This window comes from Alligator sinensis, unplaced genomic scaffold (assembly GCF_000455745.1).
Source record: "Alligator sinensis unplaced genomic scaffold, ASM45574v1 scaffold1166_1, whole genome shotgun sequence".
NCBI classification, from domain to species: Eukaryota; Metazoa; Chordata; order Crocodylia; family Alligatoridae; genus Alligator; species Alligator sinensis.
In genome coordinates this window covers 559,113-580,660 of record NW_005842631.1, presented here as the reverse complement: position 1 = coordinate 580,660, position 21,548 = coordinate 559,113, and the positions used below count along the sequence as shown (strand labels likewise).

Genomic DNA, 21,548 nt, shown 5'->3' with positions numbered 1-21,548 from the left:
GCTGAACAAAATATATCATAAGCTTTTGCATGAAATCCTATGAACAATTTCTACAATTGTGTGTGCGCCTAATTAAAGCCACCCTAAACAAAGGTCAGTATGTTTAAGTACAAGTCCTATGCATTAGCACATTTTAAATGGACACATTTAAAATCTGAAAGTTGTTTTCTCATCACTAATATGATGTACTACATGCAAACACAACTGCCATTTACTTTTATCTCAGTTAAAAGTATAGTGTTGGCTATTTATCAGGAACACATAACGGGTTAGCATTTCTGAAATGCAGAATTTATGTTGTTTTATTTTTTATGTAAATATATACATACATATATATAAATATATATGTTAGGCTGCTAATTGAAATGCAATATTTACCTTGGCAAAAAGGCCTCACAGCCCAATATATCAGTATTTGTTAGTCATACATTCGGCACATCACTTAAAGCAGATGCCTTTGGAAAAGAAAATGATAAAAGACAGCTAACAGAAAAAGAGAGACAGACAGCAAAAATTAAGAAAAGTTTGTTAATTTTATGTTACCTTATCCTGTGACTATAAACACAGTATTCATTAATTGCATGACATATTGACATTGATTAGGACCCTTAAATGGGTTCTCCACACTTTGCATGCTTATTTACCACTGAAAAATTCTGCTTCTTGGTGGAAGCTACTTCTCACTTCAGTTTCAGAAGTATCTGAGACTCTGTATCCAAGACTTTTAAACACCCTCTCACTTTCTTGCCACGTCTTCTGAAAATTTCTTAGTAGTTCTTCTGGTGAATCAGCAGCAGAAATATCCAAAATGTGTCCTGAGATTACATCTTCATATGTTGGAGGTGCATGCTTGAAACCAAATCCTGACTGCATACCATCAGCACCTTGTGATGTGGAGGCAGCAGCCCTAGATTCAGTGACTGTGTTTGCAAATGCATCCCGACCAGAAGATTGTTCACCGTGAGACTTTGTTTCTATGCACACAACAGGTTCAAATGAGCACTCCTTATCTTCACATTGCCTTTGTTCATAAGATGCATTTTGCTTTGAGTCCCTGAGCTGCCAGCAAGGAGAATTTTGTAAGCCATCTTTTTGCTTTTGAGTCTCCACAGACTTCAGATCATATTCATCCTTGCTAAATGTGTGCCTGCCAGCCTTTACTTTACTGTTCATTTCACTACTTTCAAAAAATCTTTTCTTTGATTTTATATCAAATACTGAGTTGTCTCCAGTGTTCCCTAAGAACATATCCATTTCCTCTTCACTTTCATTGCCTAATCTTTCAGCTATTGTAATTGGCTGTTTTTGTGTATGTATCACTCTCTCAGATGCCTCAAACCTATGAATAAGCCCTGAATGATCAACCTTAGGACCCTCAATTTTTTGTGTAACTGAGATTGCATCTAAGCTTTCAGTATGGGGCTGTAAGCATTCTGGAATGTTTACTGGCTTTTGGTGCCTGCGGGTGTTGCTTTTCTCTGCTTTTTTATCCTCTTCACGTGCTGCTTTTTCACTCTTTACTGTACCAGCAGTTACTTGAGTTACAGGTATAGTTGCTGAGGATAAAGTCTCTGCAGCATGAGTTTCAATCTTAAGTTGTCGGCGAAGGGTTGCAGGAGACTTAACTATTTCTGACCTTTTTTCAACAACTGGAATTGGTGTCACTGACCAGTACCGTGTTGCTCCTTGAGATAACTTTGCTGTGGAGTCTTTCAGTTTGGCCGCTTGTTTGCAGTGGCTTCTTGGAGAAGAGGGAGCAGAAGCTGGCCTTTGAATTCTAGAGTTTGGTGTTGCAGATCTGGGAAGTGATGGAGGAACAGTGTTAGTTTCTTTTTGGATGGGAGATGAGGAGGGCATGTCCTTGAGAGGAGAGTCTGTCCGCCTAGATGCAATTGTTATGTAAGTAGGAGACGGTGATCGCATTCTTAGTGCTGGAGAAGAAATTCTGAACTCTGTCTGTCTGATTCCATTAGACTGCTGTTTAATTTCATGGTGCGCTGTTTCTTGTTTGATAATATCTTCCATTTTATGTGTATCTTTTCTGTTGGAGCCCAAGCTGATTTTTGATATTTTCTGGGATGGGTCCCCATAGCTGACAGAGTCATGTCTGGATTTCACTTGGTTTGTGGTCAACATAGCAGTCTGGATTGTATCTTCACAGGAGGCGAGCATTTTGACTGCATGCTGTTTAATATCTGATAGCTCTCCTTTTAGCTTTTCTAAATTATTTTCCATCATAATATGAACTATGTTTTTCTTTCTTTCTTGGTCTATTAGCCATACAGGGATAATACTTAAAAATGTCTGAAATCTTTTCATGCCATTTTTATTTGGCTCATCTTCAAACTGTTTCACTCTAGACAAAACTTGCTGCAGTTCTTCCCTTTTTCTCAAGAATTCTAGTATATCGGCCGCACATTTTTCATCAACTGGCTGTGATACTTTTGGTGAAGAAGAAAATGAAGATTTGTTCTGTGTAATCTCTTGTTTTGGATCTATTGTCTTCAGAAAAGCTTGTTTTACTTGCGAGTCCTTGTCTGTGACACATTCTTTTTCTTGCAGACTATTATACTGGTGGGACAATTCTTTATTCTGGAAGTTACTTTCAGAAACACACACATTCTTTTGCTCTACAATTTGGGTCTGTGAGTCATGATGCGTATCAGCTACCTTGTGTTGGAGCACTTTCTCTGCTGATTTATTCCTAAACTGCTCTTGTTTTTTCTGTATTGTTACTTTGTCGTCTTCTGGCCAAGCTAGTATCTTGCCCTGATTTATTTTGTTAGTCAGTGAGACCTTCTCATGCCTGGCTTCTCCTTTTTCTGTTCCTTTCTCATTAATTAAGTTATGTTTCACTTGACTGAAATCTTTCTTCCTTACTGTTTGCATGTTCTCCATGTGCTTTAAAGGTGTTTTTTCTGTCAGCACCTTCCCATCAGCATGTGTCTGGTGCTGCTTTGCAATACTCTGTTTTTTCCCAATGACAGTGCTTATGTCTTTTCTCTGCTTTTCCTGATTTTGTTGTTTGACAACATTTTGAACATTAATTTCCTGTTGTTTTTCATGCACCCTAGAATCTTTCTGTGTTTCATGTAAGCTTTGATCTACAATGGGGAGCTTGATGGTTTTAACTTTGAAATTAGGGGAGATGATTTTATTTTTGGACATGTGCAACTGCTCCACATTCTCCAGCTGCTCTGTCTTATGCAAAGCATGTTTTTGATGGATTTGTTCCATTTGACAAGATAAATTATGTTTCGTAAGATCCTTTGAACCTTGCAGTTCTTTTTTCCTAATATGATCTTCTGCTGAGGTTTCTAAAATGTTTTGAAGCTGCTCAGCAGCTGATGATACTACTAATGATGCAGACAGTTGTTTATCAACTTGAGATCCTGTTGCTTGTAAATTGACTTGAAAGTCAGAATCAGAGGGCATCACTTGCTGTGGAGTTAGAGAGGGCATTGAACCTTGTGAAGCAGTTTGATCCTGCTTGGTTGATTTTTGTAATGGCACATGATTTTCTGGCTCTGTTTGAACTGGACTTCCCTGTGCCTCGTTGTTTGTTCTGGCAGTCCCATGACACAAGCTTTTGGCTTGCATTTTTTCCATCTCCTCCCTTTGCTGTTTGTATTTTTCTTCAGCAATCATTAAAGGGGTTTTAAATTTCCGGATGTAAGGTTTAGGTTGTGTTTGTGTTGGCTCAGGTGGAAGGGAAGGTGATTTTGTAAGTGGAAAAGCCACTCTCTTCCTAGTGGGCGGTGATTCTTGTGGAATTTGGGGTGGTGGATTAATCCCTTCTGTAATGAGTGAGGGCTTTTTTACTTCTCCTGTTCTTGCATGAGTTGATTTCTGTCTCTGCTCTTGGCTAACAATATTCACCATGGTTTCAGACACTTTGCTTTCTTCTGCTGTTTTGGTAATATTAATTTCTGTGCCTTTCTGAAGAACAGTGGTTTCAGGTTTTGGAGGTATTTTAGACTTGTTAGCTGCTAGCCTCTTAGATGGTTCCATTTGCAGACATGTCTTTGAGGATGGACCCTCAGGTGCCTTACCTGATGCTTCAGCCTTAGCAGGACGCTGCACTGAGTGAGGTGGCACCTTCTCTGGATATCTGGGGAAATATTCTTTCTTTTGCTTTGGCTGAACAGTAGGAGAAATTGTGAGAGGAGGTGGTGGTGGTGGGAGAGAGAGACTAGGCAGAAATTCATTTACCAATTTGTCATCTAGTGGTGGTGGTGGTGGTGGAGGAGGAGGAAAGTGGTCAAATTCAGCTTTGGTGTTGTCCATAATTAAGTGTGACAATGTATCAGATGGCATCATTGAAGGAGGAGGAGGTAGAGGAAATTCCAGTTCAGAAGATGTGAATGAAGGTGGTGGTGGAGGAGGGGGTGGTGGAGGGGGTGGGGAATCTATTTCTGGCAAATCTTTCTCCATACCATTCTTGGCGGGATTTAAAGGTTTGTTTACTGAACACTGGAAGTCTGATTTAGTAGCTTCTGTTTTAGTCTTTCCTGTTTTAGTCTTGTGTTGATGAGCATTGCTCTTTTTCTTCTTTTCAGTTTCTGTATATTTATTGTGCATTTCATGTCCAACTTTTACTTTTTGTTTGATTTTTATATTTGGCTCTGCTGTCATGGAAACTACATCTTGCACTGGCTGAACACTCATTTCACTCTCTCCAAAACCCTCCTTAAACTTCTGAGCTTGGTTTATTTCTTTCTTTGCCACTTGTTTTGGATGGCCAGTCACTTTAGAAACCCCACTAGCAGCCACGTTGATTGGTTGTTGTCTGGCTCTGGCTTTGGAGGTATAAACTCCTGTTGATATTTTTGCCTTTCCTCTTCTCTCTGTATTGTTTATGTTGAAAAAATCATTATCTTCATGCTCGTTACATGGATTCTGTTTCTTTTCTGCTGTGTGTTCAGTAAACTGAACTGTGCTGCAGCTATGATCCTCCTTCAAAGCTCTGCACACCTCTGATTTCTCTGTTCTCACTTCCCTCTTAACTTTAGCGTTAAAAGCAGACTGACTGGTCACATGTTGATCAATAAGAGGTTTTGCTTCTTTTTTTGTATGGCTTTGGAGTTGAATTTTATCCTTGGAATCATCTACTTTTTTGATAACTTTCTGTTGTAAATTAGGTAAGCTCCTTAGAAATGTTTTATCAGTATCCAGAGATTCAGTGCTCCATTCTTGATTTAAAGGGATCTTCCTAGTACCTTTTAAACCCCTGGAGACAGTCTCATCTTCAGCATGCTTTCCTTCATGATATTCATGGAGAGATTTAACAGTCTTTTGTAGATTTTGTGTTACATTAACTTGGTTTTTTGCTAATATTTGAGAAGCCTCAGAAAGTATCTTCTTGGTGCTTTTTATGTCTTTATACTCACTTTCTTGATGCTCTACAATTTTCTCTTCTGCAGAGGCTTCTAGCTGGTATTGTCCATCATTCTGAATATCATTGCTGATTACACATTCTTTGTCTATGCGCTTGAGGGACTGCTGAGCTTCTTTTAAAGATCTTAATGTTGATTCAAGGTCACCTTGAACAACCGCCTCTTTCAGAACTTTATTTGTTGTGTTTATAGCTTTTTCAAGGGATTCAATTGTCCGCTTAATATCACCAGGGATGACATCAGGCTTTTCTGTTTCTTTCAGTTGGTAGGATGATTCTTTAAGAGACCTTAGTATTGCCAGGATATCAGCTTTTATAACTTCTTCCTTTTCTGTAACAGTTGTCTGATTTATAGCCTGGCTGAGTGAATGTAAAGCTGCCTTCAAATCACCTTTTATAATTTCTTCTTTGTGCACATGGCAAGATGTATTTTCTGGCTCTGTCAAAAAAATTTTAACTGTATTAGACACATCTCCAGGGATGATGTCAGTTTCATTAACTGTGCGTTGAATTGGAAGCTTCTGTTTCTTCAGTAACAGCTTCGTACCTTCTACGTCACCACCAATTATTTCTCCTTCCTCTTCTTGTTTCTTCATTGTGAATATTTCATTTGACCCAGTCTGAAACATTTTTAGATAATCCAGAGCTCCAGATTCTATGCAGGTTGTGAAAAACTGAACATTTCCCCTCTCTGATTCATCTATTTTAGCTCTTTCTGTTATTTCATTATTCATGGTAGAAGACAGAAGGTTGTGAATAGTACGTTTCACATCACCACCTATCACTTCATCATGATGGATTTTATTGCCATCCTTTTTGTGAAGGAGAGAATAGACTGTCATGTTAATATCGCCTCTCTCATTTTCCTGAATTAAAATTCCTCGTTTTACAGAACTATCCTCACTAAACAGGTTTTTTATAGCTTCCTGTATATCGCCTCTCACTATCTCTTCTTTTTCAACAAGAACATCTGTCGATCTGTTCAGTAATTGAGCTTTGGTCAAATTGACATTGCCCTTTTCGTCTTCATTTACTGTAATTTCTCTTTTGACAGTGCTCCTTTTGGACAGCAGGTTCATCATTATGTTGCCTAGATCCCCTTTAATAATCTCTTCCTTTTGTATTTCAGGTGGCTCTTGATTCATTAGTTTATATTTTGCCATTCGGACATCTCCAATTTCATCTGCCTCAAGGATAATTCCATGAGACTCCACAACTTTGTGAGAGTAAAGTTCTTTTAGAGTTTCTGTGATACTTTTTCCTATAATTTCTTCCTTTTCAACCTTGCTTTCATTAAATTCATGGAAAGGTGTTGTTTCAAAAAGCCATGTTGTCGTCTTTACATCTGACTGTGGAATTTCTTCCTTTATTTTTATTTCACTTTCTTCAGGTTCCTTAATGGAATCTAAAGGCTGGTTCTCAAAAAGCCACACTGCCTGCTGAACATCACATTCTTGCACATCTTCCTTTTTGACTGTCTTAATATCCTTATACTCTGACCCCTCTCCTCTAATCTCATCTATAGTGTGTGTTTCAAATAACCAAGTAGAAGTTTTAACATTGCCCTGTTGAATTTCATTGACACTAACTGTTCTTACATATGTGTCTTTCTTGAGCCCCTGAGATTCAAATAATTGCTTGTTGGCCTTCACATCACCACCCTGGACAGCATCAATAGTAGGCATAATTAATTTTTCATCTTCTGAAATTTTGTCCAGTTGTTGGGTCTCAAATTTGTATCTGACAGAGCTCACATCTCCTTTTTGAATATCTTCTTGAGTGACAGCTTTAATAACATATACATCGTCTGATTCATTAATAGAGTCTAGAGGTTTTGTTTCAAACAGCCACCTAGTCCCACGTACATCTCCATGGATCACTTCTTCCTTCTTAACTGTTGTCACTTCATGGTAATACCCTTCTTTGTCTTGAATTGCATACAGTGGCTGGGTTTCAAACAACATTCTGTAGTTTTTCACATCTCCCTTTGTTATTTCTTCCACACTAATGGTTTTCTCTGTGTTGATGTCTACAGATTCATCTTTAATCTGATCCAAAGAAAAAGTCTCAAAAATAAAGCAGCCCTTTCTCACATTTCCACCCTGTATATCGGTAACAGTTCTGAATAATGTACTGTCTTCTTGGTTTTCCTTTATAGTATCAATAGACTGGTTTTCAAAAAGCCATCGACAATGTAAAACATTTCCTTTCTGTACATCTTCCTTCTGTATATTTTTAATTTTTTCCAGAACTTCCTCTGAACTATAATTTATAGAATCTAGTGACTGGTTTTCAAATTTATACTTCATAGTGGAAACATCACCGGGCTGGATATCAATTTCCACTACTCTCTTGAATTCCTTTTCTCCTTCTCCTTGTATATTATCTAAATTTTCTGTCTCAAACAGGAAACATGCTGTACGGACATCACTTCCTTGAATTTCCTCCTGACTCACAGTGTGCAGTTTTACTGTTGTTTCTGATTCATCTTTTATCGCATCAAGTGGCTGTGTTTCAAAGAGCCAAGTGCAGGTTTTGACATCTCCTTTATGAATTTCTGCACTGTCAGTCACTACCTGAACTTTGTCATACAACAATTCCATTGGCTGCGTTTCAAATAGCCATCTACACATTTTTACATCTCCTTTAACAATATGTGTAGTCTGCTCTGTATTGCTTTCTTCATCTTCTAGATTGCTAAAATATTTAATAGAATCAAGAGGCTGCGTTTCAAACAACCATTTTGCTGTTTTTACATCACCTGACTGCACTTCTTGTGAAGATATTCCTTTGATAATCTGGACTTTTTTAACGCTTTCATCAAATTGGTCAAGAGGTCTTGTTTCAAATAGCCATCTGTAGCTTTTTACATCTCCTCTTAAAATTTCTTCTTGTCGAATTGTTTTAACTTCATGATATTTTCCAAAACTGTCTTGAATTGCATATAATGGAGTTGTTTCAAAAAGAACTTTATTTAACTCTACAGCGCCTCTTTCTATGCCTTCTATGTGAATTTTATGGGATTCATCGTACTTACTTACACCACTTGATTCAAATATATTTTTGCAGCTGCTTACATCTCCCTTGTCAATTTCTTCAAGTTTTACTGTTCTTACAAATTCCTTCTTTCCTTCTCTAATTTGTTCAAGAGGTTTTGTTTCAAAAATCCATTTCTGATGCCTCACATCACCTTTTTCTTCTTCAGTAGCAACCACCTTCTGAAGTTTCCCAACATCTGGACTATCCTTTATTGCATCCATTGGTAGCGTTTCAAATAAATGTTTGGTGGTGCTTACATCACCTCCTATTATTTCTTCAGGTGGCAGGTGAGTTGTGTTGTCATTATCTTTTAGGGTATCAAGTGGCTGATTTTCAAAAATGCAGCACTTTCTACAGACATCAGCTCCTAGAATAGTTTCCTTCTTACTGACAGTTACTTCTGAGTCCTCTTTGATAGTATCCAAAGCCTGGGTTTCAAATAACCATTTTGCCTTGTGAACACCACCTTTGATGTTTTCCTCCATAGAGACTCCACAGACAACTTTAATTTCCAGAGGATCTTTGTTAATCATGTCTAAGGGCTGTGTATCAAACATCCAGCGTGCTGTTCTGACATCACCTTTTTCAATGTCTTCTCGGTGAACAGTTTTAATCTCCAGCATTTGACCCAAGTTATCTCTAATAACATACATTGGTTGAGTTTCAAAATGCTTTATGCTTCTCTTCACATCTCCTTTAATTTCTTTAAGTTCGGATCTCAATTGCAGAAAGTTAATTTCATCCACTGAGTACAACTGACCAATTTTATCCAAATTTAGGGATTCAAATATATACTTTACAGTTTTCACATCACCACCAGTAATGTCTTTAACACAAGTTTCATCTGTTTCTTGTTCCTTGTCATGATGAATTTTATTCATAGAATCCAAAGGCTGAGTTTCAAACATCCATGTTGCTGTGCGGACATCTCCTCTAGCTAGCTCAGGAATTTTGTCTGCATTTTCTGCAGAATCTGAAGAATGTGAACCCAGTGCATCAATAGGTTGTGTTTCAAACATCCAGGTTGTATACTTAACATCTCCACCCGCAATGATTTCTTGATCTGCAATGCTTTTAATATTGCTTGGGTCTGGAGATTCATCTTTGATTGAGTCCAGAGGCTGGTTCTCAAAGACCCATCTCATAGACTGAACTTCTCCTTTTAGAATTTCATCCCACTCTAGGTATTCTCTCTCTGGGCTCATACACTTTTGAGGGCTATTACGACTATTTTCAAAGACATATCTAGCTTGTTGTACATCTCTTGATGCTGAATTCCCTGTTTCAAGCTCAGTAGATACAATATGAGAAATTTCACGTAAATAATCTTTTTCTAAATTCTTTCTTACTTCTGGGTGAATATGTTTGTATAAACGTTTTAATTCATATAAATTTCTCTGCTTTGAATACAAATCTTTGGGGATTGTGAGCTTTGTTGGAGAGGTGAATAATTCAGGGGACTGGGAAAACTCTCTCATATCTGATGGAGGTTGTAGCATGGCTGTAGAAGGAGGAGGTAACTCTTCTCTGCTTCTGCATTTAGAGGACTTGGTGTGAACTGTAGGAGAAGCAGCAGTCCCATGCTTTGTTTCTCTTGTCACAGAAGTTTCATGTATTCTATTTGCTGAAGCACTGGCCGTGGAAGAGGAACTAACTGCAGAAGGCCATGCAATTTCTTGATATTCATTTTCAATCTTTAGGGGACAAAATTGATATTTTATTTAACAAACACGTTTTTTCAGCCCAAAGTTTTATTGATTCCATTCAAAGGATTAGTTCTCCAAGGTGCTGAGCAAGGACATTGCAATTAAAGGTTAAGAGACCCAACACCTTCAGATGTTTTTCAGAGCCTCATAGAATTAAAACTAATTCTAATACAGGCATAATGTATAAAAGGTAAGATGCAGTGATTTTGCAACATTGGTTTCTCTGCTGCAACCAATGCAAATTTGATGTACTGCACATAACACATAATTCACCAGCAGTTTATACTGATTTCAATTTAAATGGAATTAACATTCTCTGCATTTGTCTCTGAACTAATGTGTCAACCAAAAATTTTGGAGAGAAAGATGATCACAGAAATTATAATTTTTTACCAGAGTAAAAGATAAAGAGGAGATTGCATGCAGCAAGAGAAGACAGAGGAAAACAAAAAGATTTTTTTAAAGCTTTGCTTTTAACTGTATTCATCTCCTAATACAAATGTTTGTTAGATTATTTAATGCAATTTATGTTATTTTGTATTTATTGTTCACATGTTTTCCAAGCCCTCTATCTTCCCACCACTTCCATGATACATTACACTGAGATTCAGACAAACTACGTGACCAAAATATGAATATGCTAAGATTTGAGAGCTTGCAGAATAGAGTAGCATTTCAGTGTTATACTGAATTTTAACATTTCTAGTTTGCATGGACAGAGATTACTCTTATTATTAAGTACAGACCTTAATCTGCTTTGCAGGTGTTGCAGTCTCTCTGTCAGCCTTTTCTTGGGCTGTCCTTTCAAACTGTTCTTTTAAAACCTGTGTTGAAATCTTTGAAATCTCTTCATCCATAGCTGCATTGACTACTGCAATGACAATAAGAATAAAAGGGTTTTTCTATGTCCATGTTATTAAAAATGTCTTTATCAATGAATTATAAAAAGTTATTACACTAGACCAATTCACATTACACTAGATCAATCCAGCCTTGCATTGCTAGGAGAGCTACTCAGTCATTGCACAGAGAACCATGAATAATTGCAGAGTGCTACATTATCCATGGTCTGTCAGGACCAGGATTGTTGGATATTGCAGAAACAGTATTTGAGGCCATTTGTTCATATTCTGTGGAGCTGTCCAGGTGAACAGTAGTTAAACATTTGCACAACTGAGTTGTTGCTTGCCAAAATGTGAGGAGGATTGTTATTCTTCATAGTTGTGATACGTTACAGCAGAGGTCAGCAACCTTCAGGCCAGATCCAGCCTGGAAGAGATTTTATCAAGCTCACTAAGCATGCCAAAAATGATATTGTCACAGTATTTGCAGGGTTAGGGCTGGGGGTGGGGGAATGAGGGGGGACTTCTCCTGAAAGCTTCCTCCCTTGGGGTGCTCATGGTTGACATTCCAGCTCAGGCTACCTCCCTGGACTGCTAATCCCACTGCAGCCAAGAAGCCAGCAGCTTGCTTTGGGATAAAACCTTGTTAATGAAAGGTTGTTAATTGTTACAGAAAGGTAGCTGACTCCTGCATTAGAGTATTTAATCATGCGCTTCAGTCCATCCTGTTTAGCAAAACACTTCAGGAGGTCCTTAGATCTAATCACATGCTTCTTAAATGTCATGGAAGTCAATGATCAGCATTTTGCTGAACAGGGATGGACTGTGCAGTTGGAACTGACGTTTTCATGTTCATGTATGACCAGTGCTAGTTTTGTGTGAGCAAGTGGATATGCTATTTGTTATTTGTTACTCTCTATTCTTATGCTTAATATCCTCCCAACTTTCTTACCTGTTTCTTCAGTATGTTGAGCAAAATTAGAAGCTCTCGTTGTTTCATGGGTAGCTTTTTCAAGATGAGAAACCTGGGTACAAAAATTTAACTTTAAATCAAGTTTAGCATAATACATGAGAATTTCCCACCAAAGTTTTATGAAGGAAAAATCTGAATGAAACCATGGCTAATTAACACATTGAAGCAATTCTTATAAAACACCTTTTCTTCCCCCATGTCTCCATACCACTAAATTAGGTAACTATCATCAGAACATCAAGATCTTGTTATAGTAAGTAGTAACAGAGTTAAGATGAAAATATGTAGCCTCAAAATCAGCATCTTTGTGTAAGTGCCTGGTGACACAATTAATTGATACAGTTACCTCTTCTGTTTGAAAGGCCTCCAGCTGAGATTCTTTGGAGGTCACTTCATTTCGTTCAGTTTCTTTGCTGCTGCTTGATACTTTGAGCTGACTCCTACTTGTCATTTCCTAAGGACAAATAAAAGTAATTTCACATTAACAGCTTAATGGTAAACTAAAAACTTCATATTTGTCTATAGATGCTTTTCACTAATAAATTATAATGTAAAAGGCAGTGTTTTAAAAAACAGGTTTTTTCACCCGTGAAGGATACCGTATGTGAATAAGATCTCCAACAAAACTTAAGACAGGCCTTGCTGTATAATAGATGATAGACATATTGCAATTTCATTACTGCAGTGCCATCTCAGCTTTTGATATGTATGTATTGAAATCTGTGTGGATAAGTACAAAATACAAAGTAAAGAGCAGGAGAAGGAGAGCATCAGCAGCTAATTGTTGTTTTAATGAAGATGCTTCTACAGCCACCAACTTCTCCTGTCTATTAGCAGGACTGAGCTAAAGGAACTTCATAAACATGATTTTGTCTTTGTAAAAGAGATGATATGCAAATCGTACTGTGTGTATAGCAGTCATTTTCATGTGCAAACAAAGAAGTTTGTTTATGAAAAATGGAAGCTGGATTGGGATTTTTACAACGTCATCCATAGCCTGTTGTCTTTGCTCTTTATAGAAGAGCCTAAGAAATATTCGTGTTACTTTTGTACATTAAAAGAGATACAATTGTGCTGTAATAGGCTGGAGTCTGTGTTCCAGAGGTGCCAAATACATGGTTGTCTGAGAGCCCTGCCACCCCTTGGGAAAACGGCTGCCACTTGAACTGCATAAAATTTTCCACGTGTCCATTATCTTAGGCCTCCCCACCCTCCCTCCCCAGGCAAAAGTAAAAGTTGGCACCTAAGCTGTATTCTATATATCTACGTAATCTAATTTCTATGGTTCTTGTGATGGTGCTATCTTTGTTCAGTTTCAGCTCAAATTCTGCTGTGGACTTGCTTTCTGACCTAGGGCAAATCACTTGCTTATCGGTAAAATGGAGATCATGTTTATCAGTCTCCTTAAACTGCTTTGCGACATACTCCTTATAAAAATTCCAAATTAGTCCAAAATAGTATCAGTACAAATTAATTTGTCCAGGTTTGTTAATATTATGAGATATGGAAATGATAAAGTGATTAACGCATTTGTTAGTGTCAAATAGGCAGCTCTCTTTGGTAAGAGCGAGGCTCACTTATATTTTTCTGCAGAATATGAACTTTCAGTTAAAAAACTAAAAAGTGTGCTAGGCCTGTAAAGAACCTCCAAAATTTTCAGTGCATGAAAGTAGAAAGAATGTGTTTCTGGGTTTATATATCTACAGCCTGAAGCAATGAAAAAAACTCAATTTTCTACATACCAAATGCTGGCACCTGCTTTCAGTGTAGCTAGAAGAGTAATAAACCACAGGAAAAGAGATTTCTCTCTCCACATGTATACCCTCAGCCATCCTATGACACTGGAGCTTCCAGGGCTTTTTTGCCTGAGGACTGGTTTGCTTTATATGGTTTGCACAAAATAGGGTATGTCTGGTGAATCTATGTAGTGGAAGTTGTACTAGTTTGTTCCTATATACCTGCTATAAAGGGGGATACCAGGCACCTCAGACTCTATGGCATGCATCCCCTTCGTGGCGACTGTGCATCCTATTGAACCCTTATGCAGTAAAGTTATTTACTTGGACTACAATAAAAACACCAGTATCAAGCAGAATAAATCTGGCTACTGACCCACTGGATAATATAGTTGTTCATTAAACTTGAGATTTGATACTATTTCCTGCTAAGACTGAATTTTTAGAGTGCATGCAGGCCTCGGGGTAGGACATGATAAAAATTTGCATATGTTCCAGACTTAATTTGCAACTGTATAGAGTCTTCAGAGTTAATGCCCCACAAAGCTAAAATGAAGCAACTCACAAACACTTGGGGACCTGCCACTCCGTCTGTGATTATATTTTATATATATTCATACACATACATGCTTCTGCACAGAGCAGACCCAAGCAGGGTGTGGAGCCCGGGGCAAATCAGCCCATGCAGGGCTCTGCTCCTGCTCTGATCCCACGGGCCCCAGACCCAAAGAAACTGCTGCCACCATTGGCAGCAGTGGCGTCAGGTGGGAGGGTAATGAGCGGCTGGATGTGGAGCAGTCGCTCCGCCTAGCTCTGCACCGCCACTGCTCTGCCCCAGTCTGTGGGTCCCCCAAAGCACAGGACCTGGGGCGGTTGCCCCAATTTGTCCCCCTCCTAGGGATGGCCCTGCTTCTGCATTCAGGTAAAGATGTGTTAGATACATAAGTTAAGATCTCATTACTTAAACGCTCACTTATAAGACATAAAGTATGTTGATGTTTGCTATTATATATGCTTTCAATGGTTGAAGTGTATTAAAAAGGAATATAATTAGGCTTAATGTATGCAGGAATCATATCTAATCTGAACTTCATTGCATCTTTATTGATCTACAGTTTGTATTTGTTTGTGAAGAAGCTACTATATTGCTAAGGATCACTATGATATAAAATAGCAGCTATAGCTACCCAGCATATAGCTACCAATGCCTTAGGCATCATAAACATAAAAGGGCAAATTTTGACTGTGTACTTACGTTGCCATTCACTGGGGGAAGTGGGTGGGAGAGTCTGAAGACAGAGAACCCCTGCCCTTGTACAACTTAGATAAGAGTTGTTTGAAATTGCATTTGTCAGGACAAAAGTCTGCTATAGGAGCAACAGCTTTTCAGTCAAAAAAGCAGCAGAGAATAAGGTAAACCATGGCTGAATTCCTAACCAGCTGCACATAGTGATGCTGGTGGAGTTCACCCCTTAAAGGGCACTACCACCGTGTGTGCGCCACATGCACGCTATATAAAGCATTCTGTGGAATGCCATTTTGAGGTTCCACACGGGAATATTGCTCTGTATTGCCCCCACTACATAGATTCATAGTCGTTTCATAGTAGCTAGGGTCAGGAGGGACCTGAACAGATCATCTAGCCTGACCCCCTGCCACAGGCAGGAATGAATGCTGGGTTCACAAGACCCCAGACAGGTGATCATCTAACCTCTTTCTGAATTTGCCCAAGGTAGGGGTGAGGACCACTTCCCTAGGAAGTTGGTTCCAGATTTTGGCCACCCTAACTGTAAAATATTGCCTTCTGATCTCTAACCTAAACCTATTCTCCATCAGTTTAGTACCATTGTTCCTCATCACCCCAGGTGGTGCTGGAGATAATAGGGATCTTCCTATTTACTGATGATCTCCCCTGATGAGTTTGTAGGCAGCCACCAGGTCTCCCTTCAGCCTCCTCTTGCTGAGGCTGAACAGGTTCAGGTCCTTTAGTCTCTCCTTGTAGGGCCTGTCCTACTGCCCTCTCACCAAATGGGTGGCCCTCCTCTGAACCCTCTCCAGGCTGGCCACATCCCTTTTGAAGTGCGGCGCCCAGTACTGGACGCAGTACTCCAACTGCGGCCTGACCAAAGTCGCATAGAGGGGGAGTATCACCTCTCTGGACCAGCTTGGGATGCACCTTTGGATGCATGACAAGGTATGGCTGGGCTTGCTGGCTGCGGTCTGGCATTTGCGGCTCATGTTCATCTTGGAGTCAATAATGACTCTGAGATCCCTTTCCGCCTCTGTGCTTTCAAGAAGAGAACTCCCCAGCCTGTATGTATGCTGTGGATTCCTTCTCCCAAGGCGCACCACCCTGCATTTGTCTGCGTTGAACCCCATCCTATTCTCATCTGCCCACTTTTGTAGTCTGTCTAAATCTAGTTGCAGCCTCTCTCTCCCTTCAAGTGTCCCTTCATGACTGTAGCTAAGTGTCACAATCTAACCAATCTAACCCTAGTACGTTACACTCCTTAGTACATTTACCCCCTGCCACCCCCCCACCCCCAACAAAAAAAAAAAAAAGGATGTGGACAAACAGGAGAGAGTCCATCAGAAGGCGAAAAAAATGGTTAGAGGGTTGGGGCATGAGGAGAGGCTGAGGAAACTGGGCTTATTTAGTCTTGAGAAGAGAAGACTGCAGCGGGATTTAATAGCAGCCTTCAACTACCTAAGGGGTGTTCCAAAGAGGATTGAGTAGACTGTTCTTAGTTGTGGCAGATGACTGGAGAAGTCACAATGGTCTTAAGTTGCAGCAAGGGAAGTTTTGTTTACATATGCGGAAGAACTTTCTCACTAGGAGGGTAGTAAAGCACTAGAACAGGCTACCCAGATGGATGGGGGAATCTCCATCCTGGGAGGTTTTGAAGACCTGGGTAGACAAAGCCTTAGCTGGGATGATCTAGTTGGGGGTGGTCGTGCTTTGAGCAGAGGGTTGGACAAAATGACCTCCTGAGGTTGTTTCCAACCCTAATTTTCTATGGTTATATGATTCTAGGGGGCTGGACCTGATGATCTTGTGAGATCCCTTCCAGCCCTAATGTCTATGAAATCTATGTATGCCTACAAGAGAAGTCAACCCAGCAGTGTAGGGGATGCGACCAGGCACCCAGGGCAAAGTGGAAGTAGCAACTTATAGTTTGGAATTGTGAAGACACAGCAGCGCCTTTTTTCACACACCCTCACATCAGCACCCTGGGTGGTTGCCCCTATTGCTCCCCTTGCCCCCCGCCTCTCCTCCCCAGTTATGACACTGAGTCAACTCATTTATCTTTGTCTGTAGAATGCTTGATTTTTTTAAGGGTCAGCTGACATAAATGTTTCCTATTCTATTTTAAATTATTAAAACAAACTGCATGATACAGGATATACCATTTGTGTCTGAAAAAAATTAATGTCATAATGATCACAGTTCATTATGACTGTGAAGCTCTCAACTCATAAAAGTGTGAAGATCAGAATTTCTTTCATGTATAAATATTCTATGCACACCTAGTTTTCAAAGGCAAAATCCAAGTTCTATAAAAGCATATAAGGTAGTTTAGGGGTAGGACTTATGACATGAGCAAAATTAGAACAAACATAGATTTGACTTCAAAGGTATTTTTTTTTCTTTGCCTAATTAATGTTTAAATAATAATTTTAAATCATATTACATTTAAAGATATATAAGGAAGCTGCTAAGTACACTATATAAATATGTAGCTGCTGCTAAGCTGCTATATAAATATTATATAGCTGGTATGGAAATGCATGGAACATTAATGACATCATCATTAATGTCCCAATAGTGGGACCAAGGAAGTGTGCAAGTAACTATGTAATTCACATGTACATCTCTCTACAAGACTTTGGGATAAATATTTGAGGGTTTGTGAAATGGAGCACTACAGCTAGGGAATGAACAGAAACATGCTGTGTCTAAGAAACTGGAAGTTGTGCAAAGATGTCAGTTCCCTGTTAGAGCATGTATTATTCTATGAGGTAAGAACAGTTGTGTGTACCCAAGTATGCAGGGATAGAGAAGGCAAAAACTACAGAAAATATTTCAGAAGTCCTAAAGCCAGGTGGAAAAGATACTGCTAGGTCCTCTGAAAAGATGATTGCTTTTCTTTTGGTCTGGGCTCCCATTTCTATCTTAAATACATAGCAATTGTTTATCTTGTATCACATTATGTAAGAAGCTTCTAAAATACTGTCAGCTTGGCAATGGTGAAGTGTTTTGTACTCTGGGACAGTTATCTGTTATGCATAATGTTTCTTTTCTTTTTATTTCATCCTTCAATTTTGTTCCAGCTCCCTTATTTTTTTATAGTTGTCATATAATATTATATTTATCATACAATATTTGTAAACTCTCTTGGACATGAACTGTTTTATTTAAGTGCCTGTAGAGCTCCTGCTACAATGGGTCTTTGGTTCTAGATCATTGTTGCCTAATATTTCTGTAGGACAAAAATATGTTGTTTCAAATTAAAATGTTTAGAAGGGAGGGAAGAAAGAAGGGTCTGTATAAGCTCTCATGATTTTTTTTTTTTTTTAATGCAGGTCGTCAGATGGTATTATTGAACAGAATTATAATGGCTACACTAGTTTTATGTTAGTGGCCAATGCATCAATCTTAGTGTTTCTGAGCTGTAATAACTTACGTAGACTCCTTTTTGCAAAATGTTCCAAGATTGGTTTTTTGGTAATTGATTATCACACATTTTGGGCTACAGTCTGCCTATTCCTTTTATCTGACACTTTTTTGCTGTTTCTCATCCTTATGTTGTGGCAGAAAGAAAAAGAAAAGTTTTGTAGAGTAAAATTATTTATATGGAGAAACAGGAAATTTGTTAAATTAAAATATACAATAAAAGCAAATAAAGACATGAGAAATGGGACTGGAGAGTCTCACGCAGCCTTCCAGTAATTCATATATGAACCATGTCAATGTGTATTTAGTGAAATTTGTGCTTCGTGGCTTTCATACCATCTCTCAAGACAGGCACCTAAAGTAACACTGTATTCATAGCTTGACATTAAGTAAAAGCTTTTCCTGGGATTCAGCTATGTTGTCTCTCTCTTCCCCTCCCCAACAGAAGCAAGAAAACAGATGCATCTTCAATTTTGATTGCCAAAATAACAATAAACAATGGCTGATTGTGATCGGTGCTCTGTTTTCAACAGGTCTCTATCTAGCGTGCTCTATGTATCTGTTGCATGTTTCTTGATATGAGATCCTGAGAAGTTACACACTTTGCTGAATGGAGGGCAAATTTTTCAATGAAGTGAGGAAAAAATGGTTTACCTTTTTAAAGCCATTTCTTCTTGCCATCAATATTGCATTTTAATATTAGTCTGAACAAGATATTCTAATTTTAGTCAAGTCCTGGATCTTTGCTCAGCTACTGGGGACTCCAGTGTTTGTTGGGTCCTAGGACTTCAGGGCAATTAGCCATGGCAGGGTTCCAGAGTCCCTGCTATGAAGCCAGACCAGCTCTAACTCCATATCAAAAAGAACTGCAGGAATACAAGGTTTCCTGCCATTAAGTTAGTAGTCCTGAAAGACCTAGGAGACCCTGCTGTAGCCAGGGATTTTAGGCTCTAGACTCTTTGGTCTGCAGGAAGGAATCTGGAAGTTCTGAAAACCCTGGGCCAGACTGAAAGGTCTTCACAGCTCCCAACTAGAGAGCTGCTCAGTGAAACCAACGTGTCCCATAGATGCATGACAGTGATAGCAGCAGTACTACAGATAAAACCTGCCAATATTATGTAGCAGCTGCTGGATCTCCCAGGATTCCTGGTCCCAAGAAGCCCCATAAGAGGACTGTTCCAAGCCTGGGGACACTTGTGCTTTCTGTGTCTACAAGAGTCTGTGTCTACAAGTCAGCCAATCATGGAAGGGCTGTCTAGGCTTTCTGAAGATCTCTGAGTTCCAGTTAGGTTTGGCTTCCTGCCTCAGAACCTGCACCTGGCTCTAGGGCAGACCTATAATCTGGACTTGGGGACTTCCAGACTTCTGCCTTAGTAGCCTGGAGGGACACCTACCTTAGAAGTCTGGAAGCCAAAGGTCCTGTGCCTGAAGCAGTCCTCCTGGTAGGGCTGTCCTAAAGCCACAGACCCAGGGAGTTCTGGCAGTTGTTCATTTTGCAGATGCAGCCTGCAGGGAGCATCTGCAGGCCAGAAACATCTGAAATGTTTCTTCTTTGTGATTGCCGGTTCACAGGAAAGCTTAAAAACACATTGGTTTTATTCTGGTTCACCACAATCAAACATCCAAAAATTAAAATTGCTCACGAATCAGAAGCCCTGCATTTTTGCTGCTTTTAATCATGATTACCTTCTTAATTGGTGGGGGAAGCTAGAGAGAAAGTGGTTGTCAGAGAGATTGTTAGCACCAAGTGTTAGGTATTTTTTTTCAGGGAGACTTGGGGTGGGGCGAGGATTGCTCTCTGATAGAAACAATGATTTTACATATCAGCAGCAGCCCAGATGTTTATCAAGGCTTTCAGTAGTCAGGAGAAACAAGAATCATTTTGCATGCATCCTGCACTTCCTCTGTTTCCATTGCAGGGCTAAATTCAATAAAGGGTAATGCTCTCTGTCCTTGTTTGGTGTTCTAGTTCCAAGAGCATTTATATTCAAGTCCTCCTGGAAACATTGAGTGTCTAGGAGGTGTAGCATCAGAAACTTCCTGGTGTGGCAGACTGTCTGCTAGGATGCACATTTTCTGGACACTGTTTCCAGGAGGAGATAGTCTGTCACACATGGCTGAGTTCCAGACCCTTGTAAATGCAGTTGCAAGACTGTTAGTTTTTTACTGGAAGTACTTTTTCATATAAGTTCCTGTAAATAAAGTATGGTTTCCACATCACAAACCTCATCAAGATAGTACCAGAATCTGTTTCAAGCTCTGCTTCAAGCTACCATGCTCAGTCAATAGCTATGGCTGTGGGAGGGTTAATATACGACGCTGCTAGTTCAGTTTGCTTAGCAGACACAAGTGGCAGCAATCTTGGCAGCTGCATGGCATGCACAATGTCTCCAGGAATGCTTCTTTTCCAGTGAAAAAAACAGCTTCCCTGTTTAAAACACACATCCCAATTTTGAGGGGCTGACCTTTTGGGGAAAAGGTGTGTGTTGTATGCAGGAAAATACAGTATGTTTGGAATTTGGTTAATGAGTTGGGTGGTGAGAGCTGGAGCTTGTTAGGGCATTTCTTCAGAGGTTTATTTACATGATCCTTTAAAAGCATACAACAGTAAAAGCTCTGTTATCTGGCATCCCCCGGGAATGCAGGGATGCCGGTTAATCAAATATTCCGGTTAATGAAATGTGCACCGTCTGGTGCACTCCCTGGCATCAGTGTGCCGGGGGACAGGGAGGGAGGCCCTGCACAGGCTGCTTTTTCCTGTGCAGGCTGCTTTGCCCTGGGCTGTGGGCCAAAAAAATGGTGAAGAAAAACTCAGCTTGCAGTGGCGAAACAGGAAGTCTCCTGGAAGTGGTACTTCTGGTTTTGTTTGGATGCCGGTTAATAGAGTTTTCTGGCTAATAAAGTGCCGGTTAACACAGCTTTTACTGTATTCTGGCTGGCTCTTTTAATGAAGATCTGTTGTTGGATTAGGTGGTGGTTGGACCAAAAGAGAAGTATTTGCATCCAGTGTCCATTCCCATGCAAAAGATCAGATCTCACACTGGACTGAGTGTCTGGCAGTTTGCCAGGTATTTTAGCAGAAAAGAGAAACGATGACTACCATGGAGGGGAAACAGTAGTGTTAACTCATAAAGATGCAGGTTAGCCAGACAAGATTTCATTGCTGTTTCCCCTTGTGTAGG

At 39.5% G+C, this 21,548-nt stretch overlaps 1 protein-coding gene across 2 annotated transcripts in view; it reads right to left on the bottom strand.

The window, feature by feature from the left end:
- Positions 1-21,548, bottom strand: part of XIRP2 (xin actin binding repeat containing 2) — a 91,085-nt gene that overhangs the window by 4,989 nt on the left and 64,548 nt on the right. For both annotated transcript variants that reach the window (XM_006033437.3, XM_025215235.1), the window contains exons 4-7: positions 12,302-12,409; positions 11,935-12,007; positions 10,887-11,011; positions 645-10,128 (exon numbers count right to left, since the gene is read on the bottom strand). In XM_006033437.3, coding sequence (XP_006033499.1) covers positions 645-10,128; positions 10,887-11,011; positions 11,935-12,007; positions 12,302-12,409 — 9,790 coding nt within the window. The remainder of the gene's footprint in view (positions 1-644; positions 10,129-10,886; positions 11,012-11,934; positions 12,008-12,301; positions 12,410-21,548) is intronic.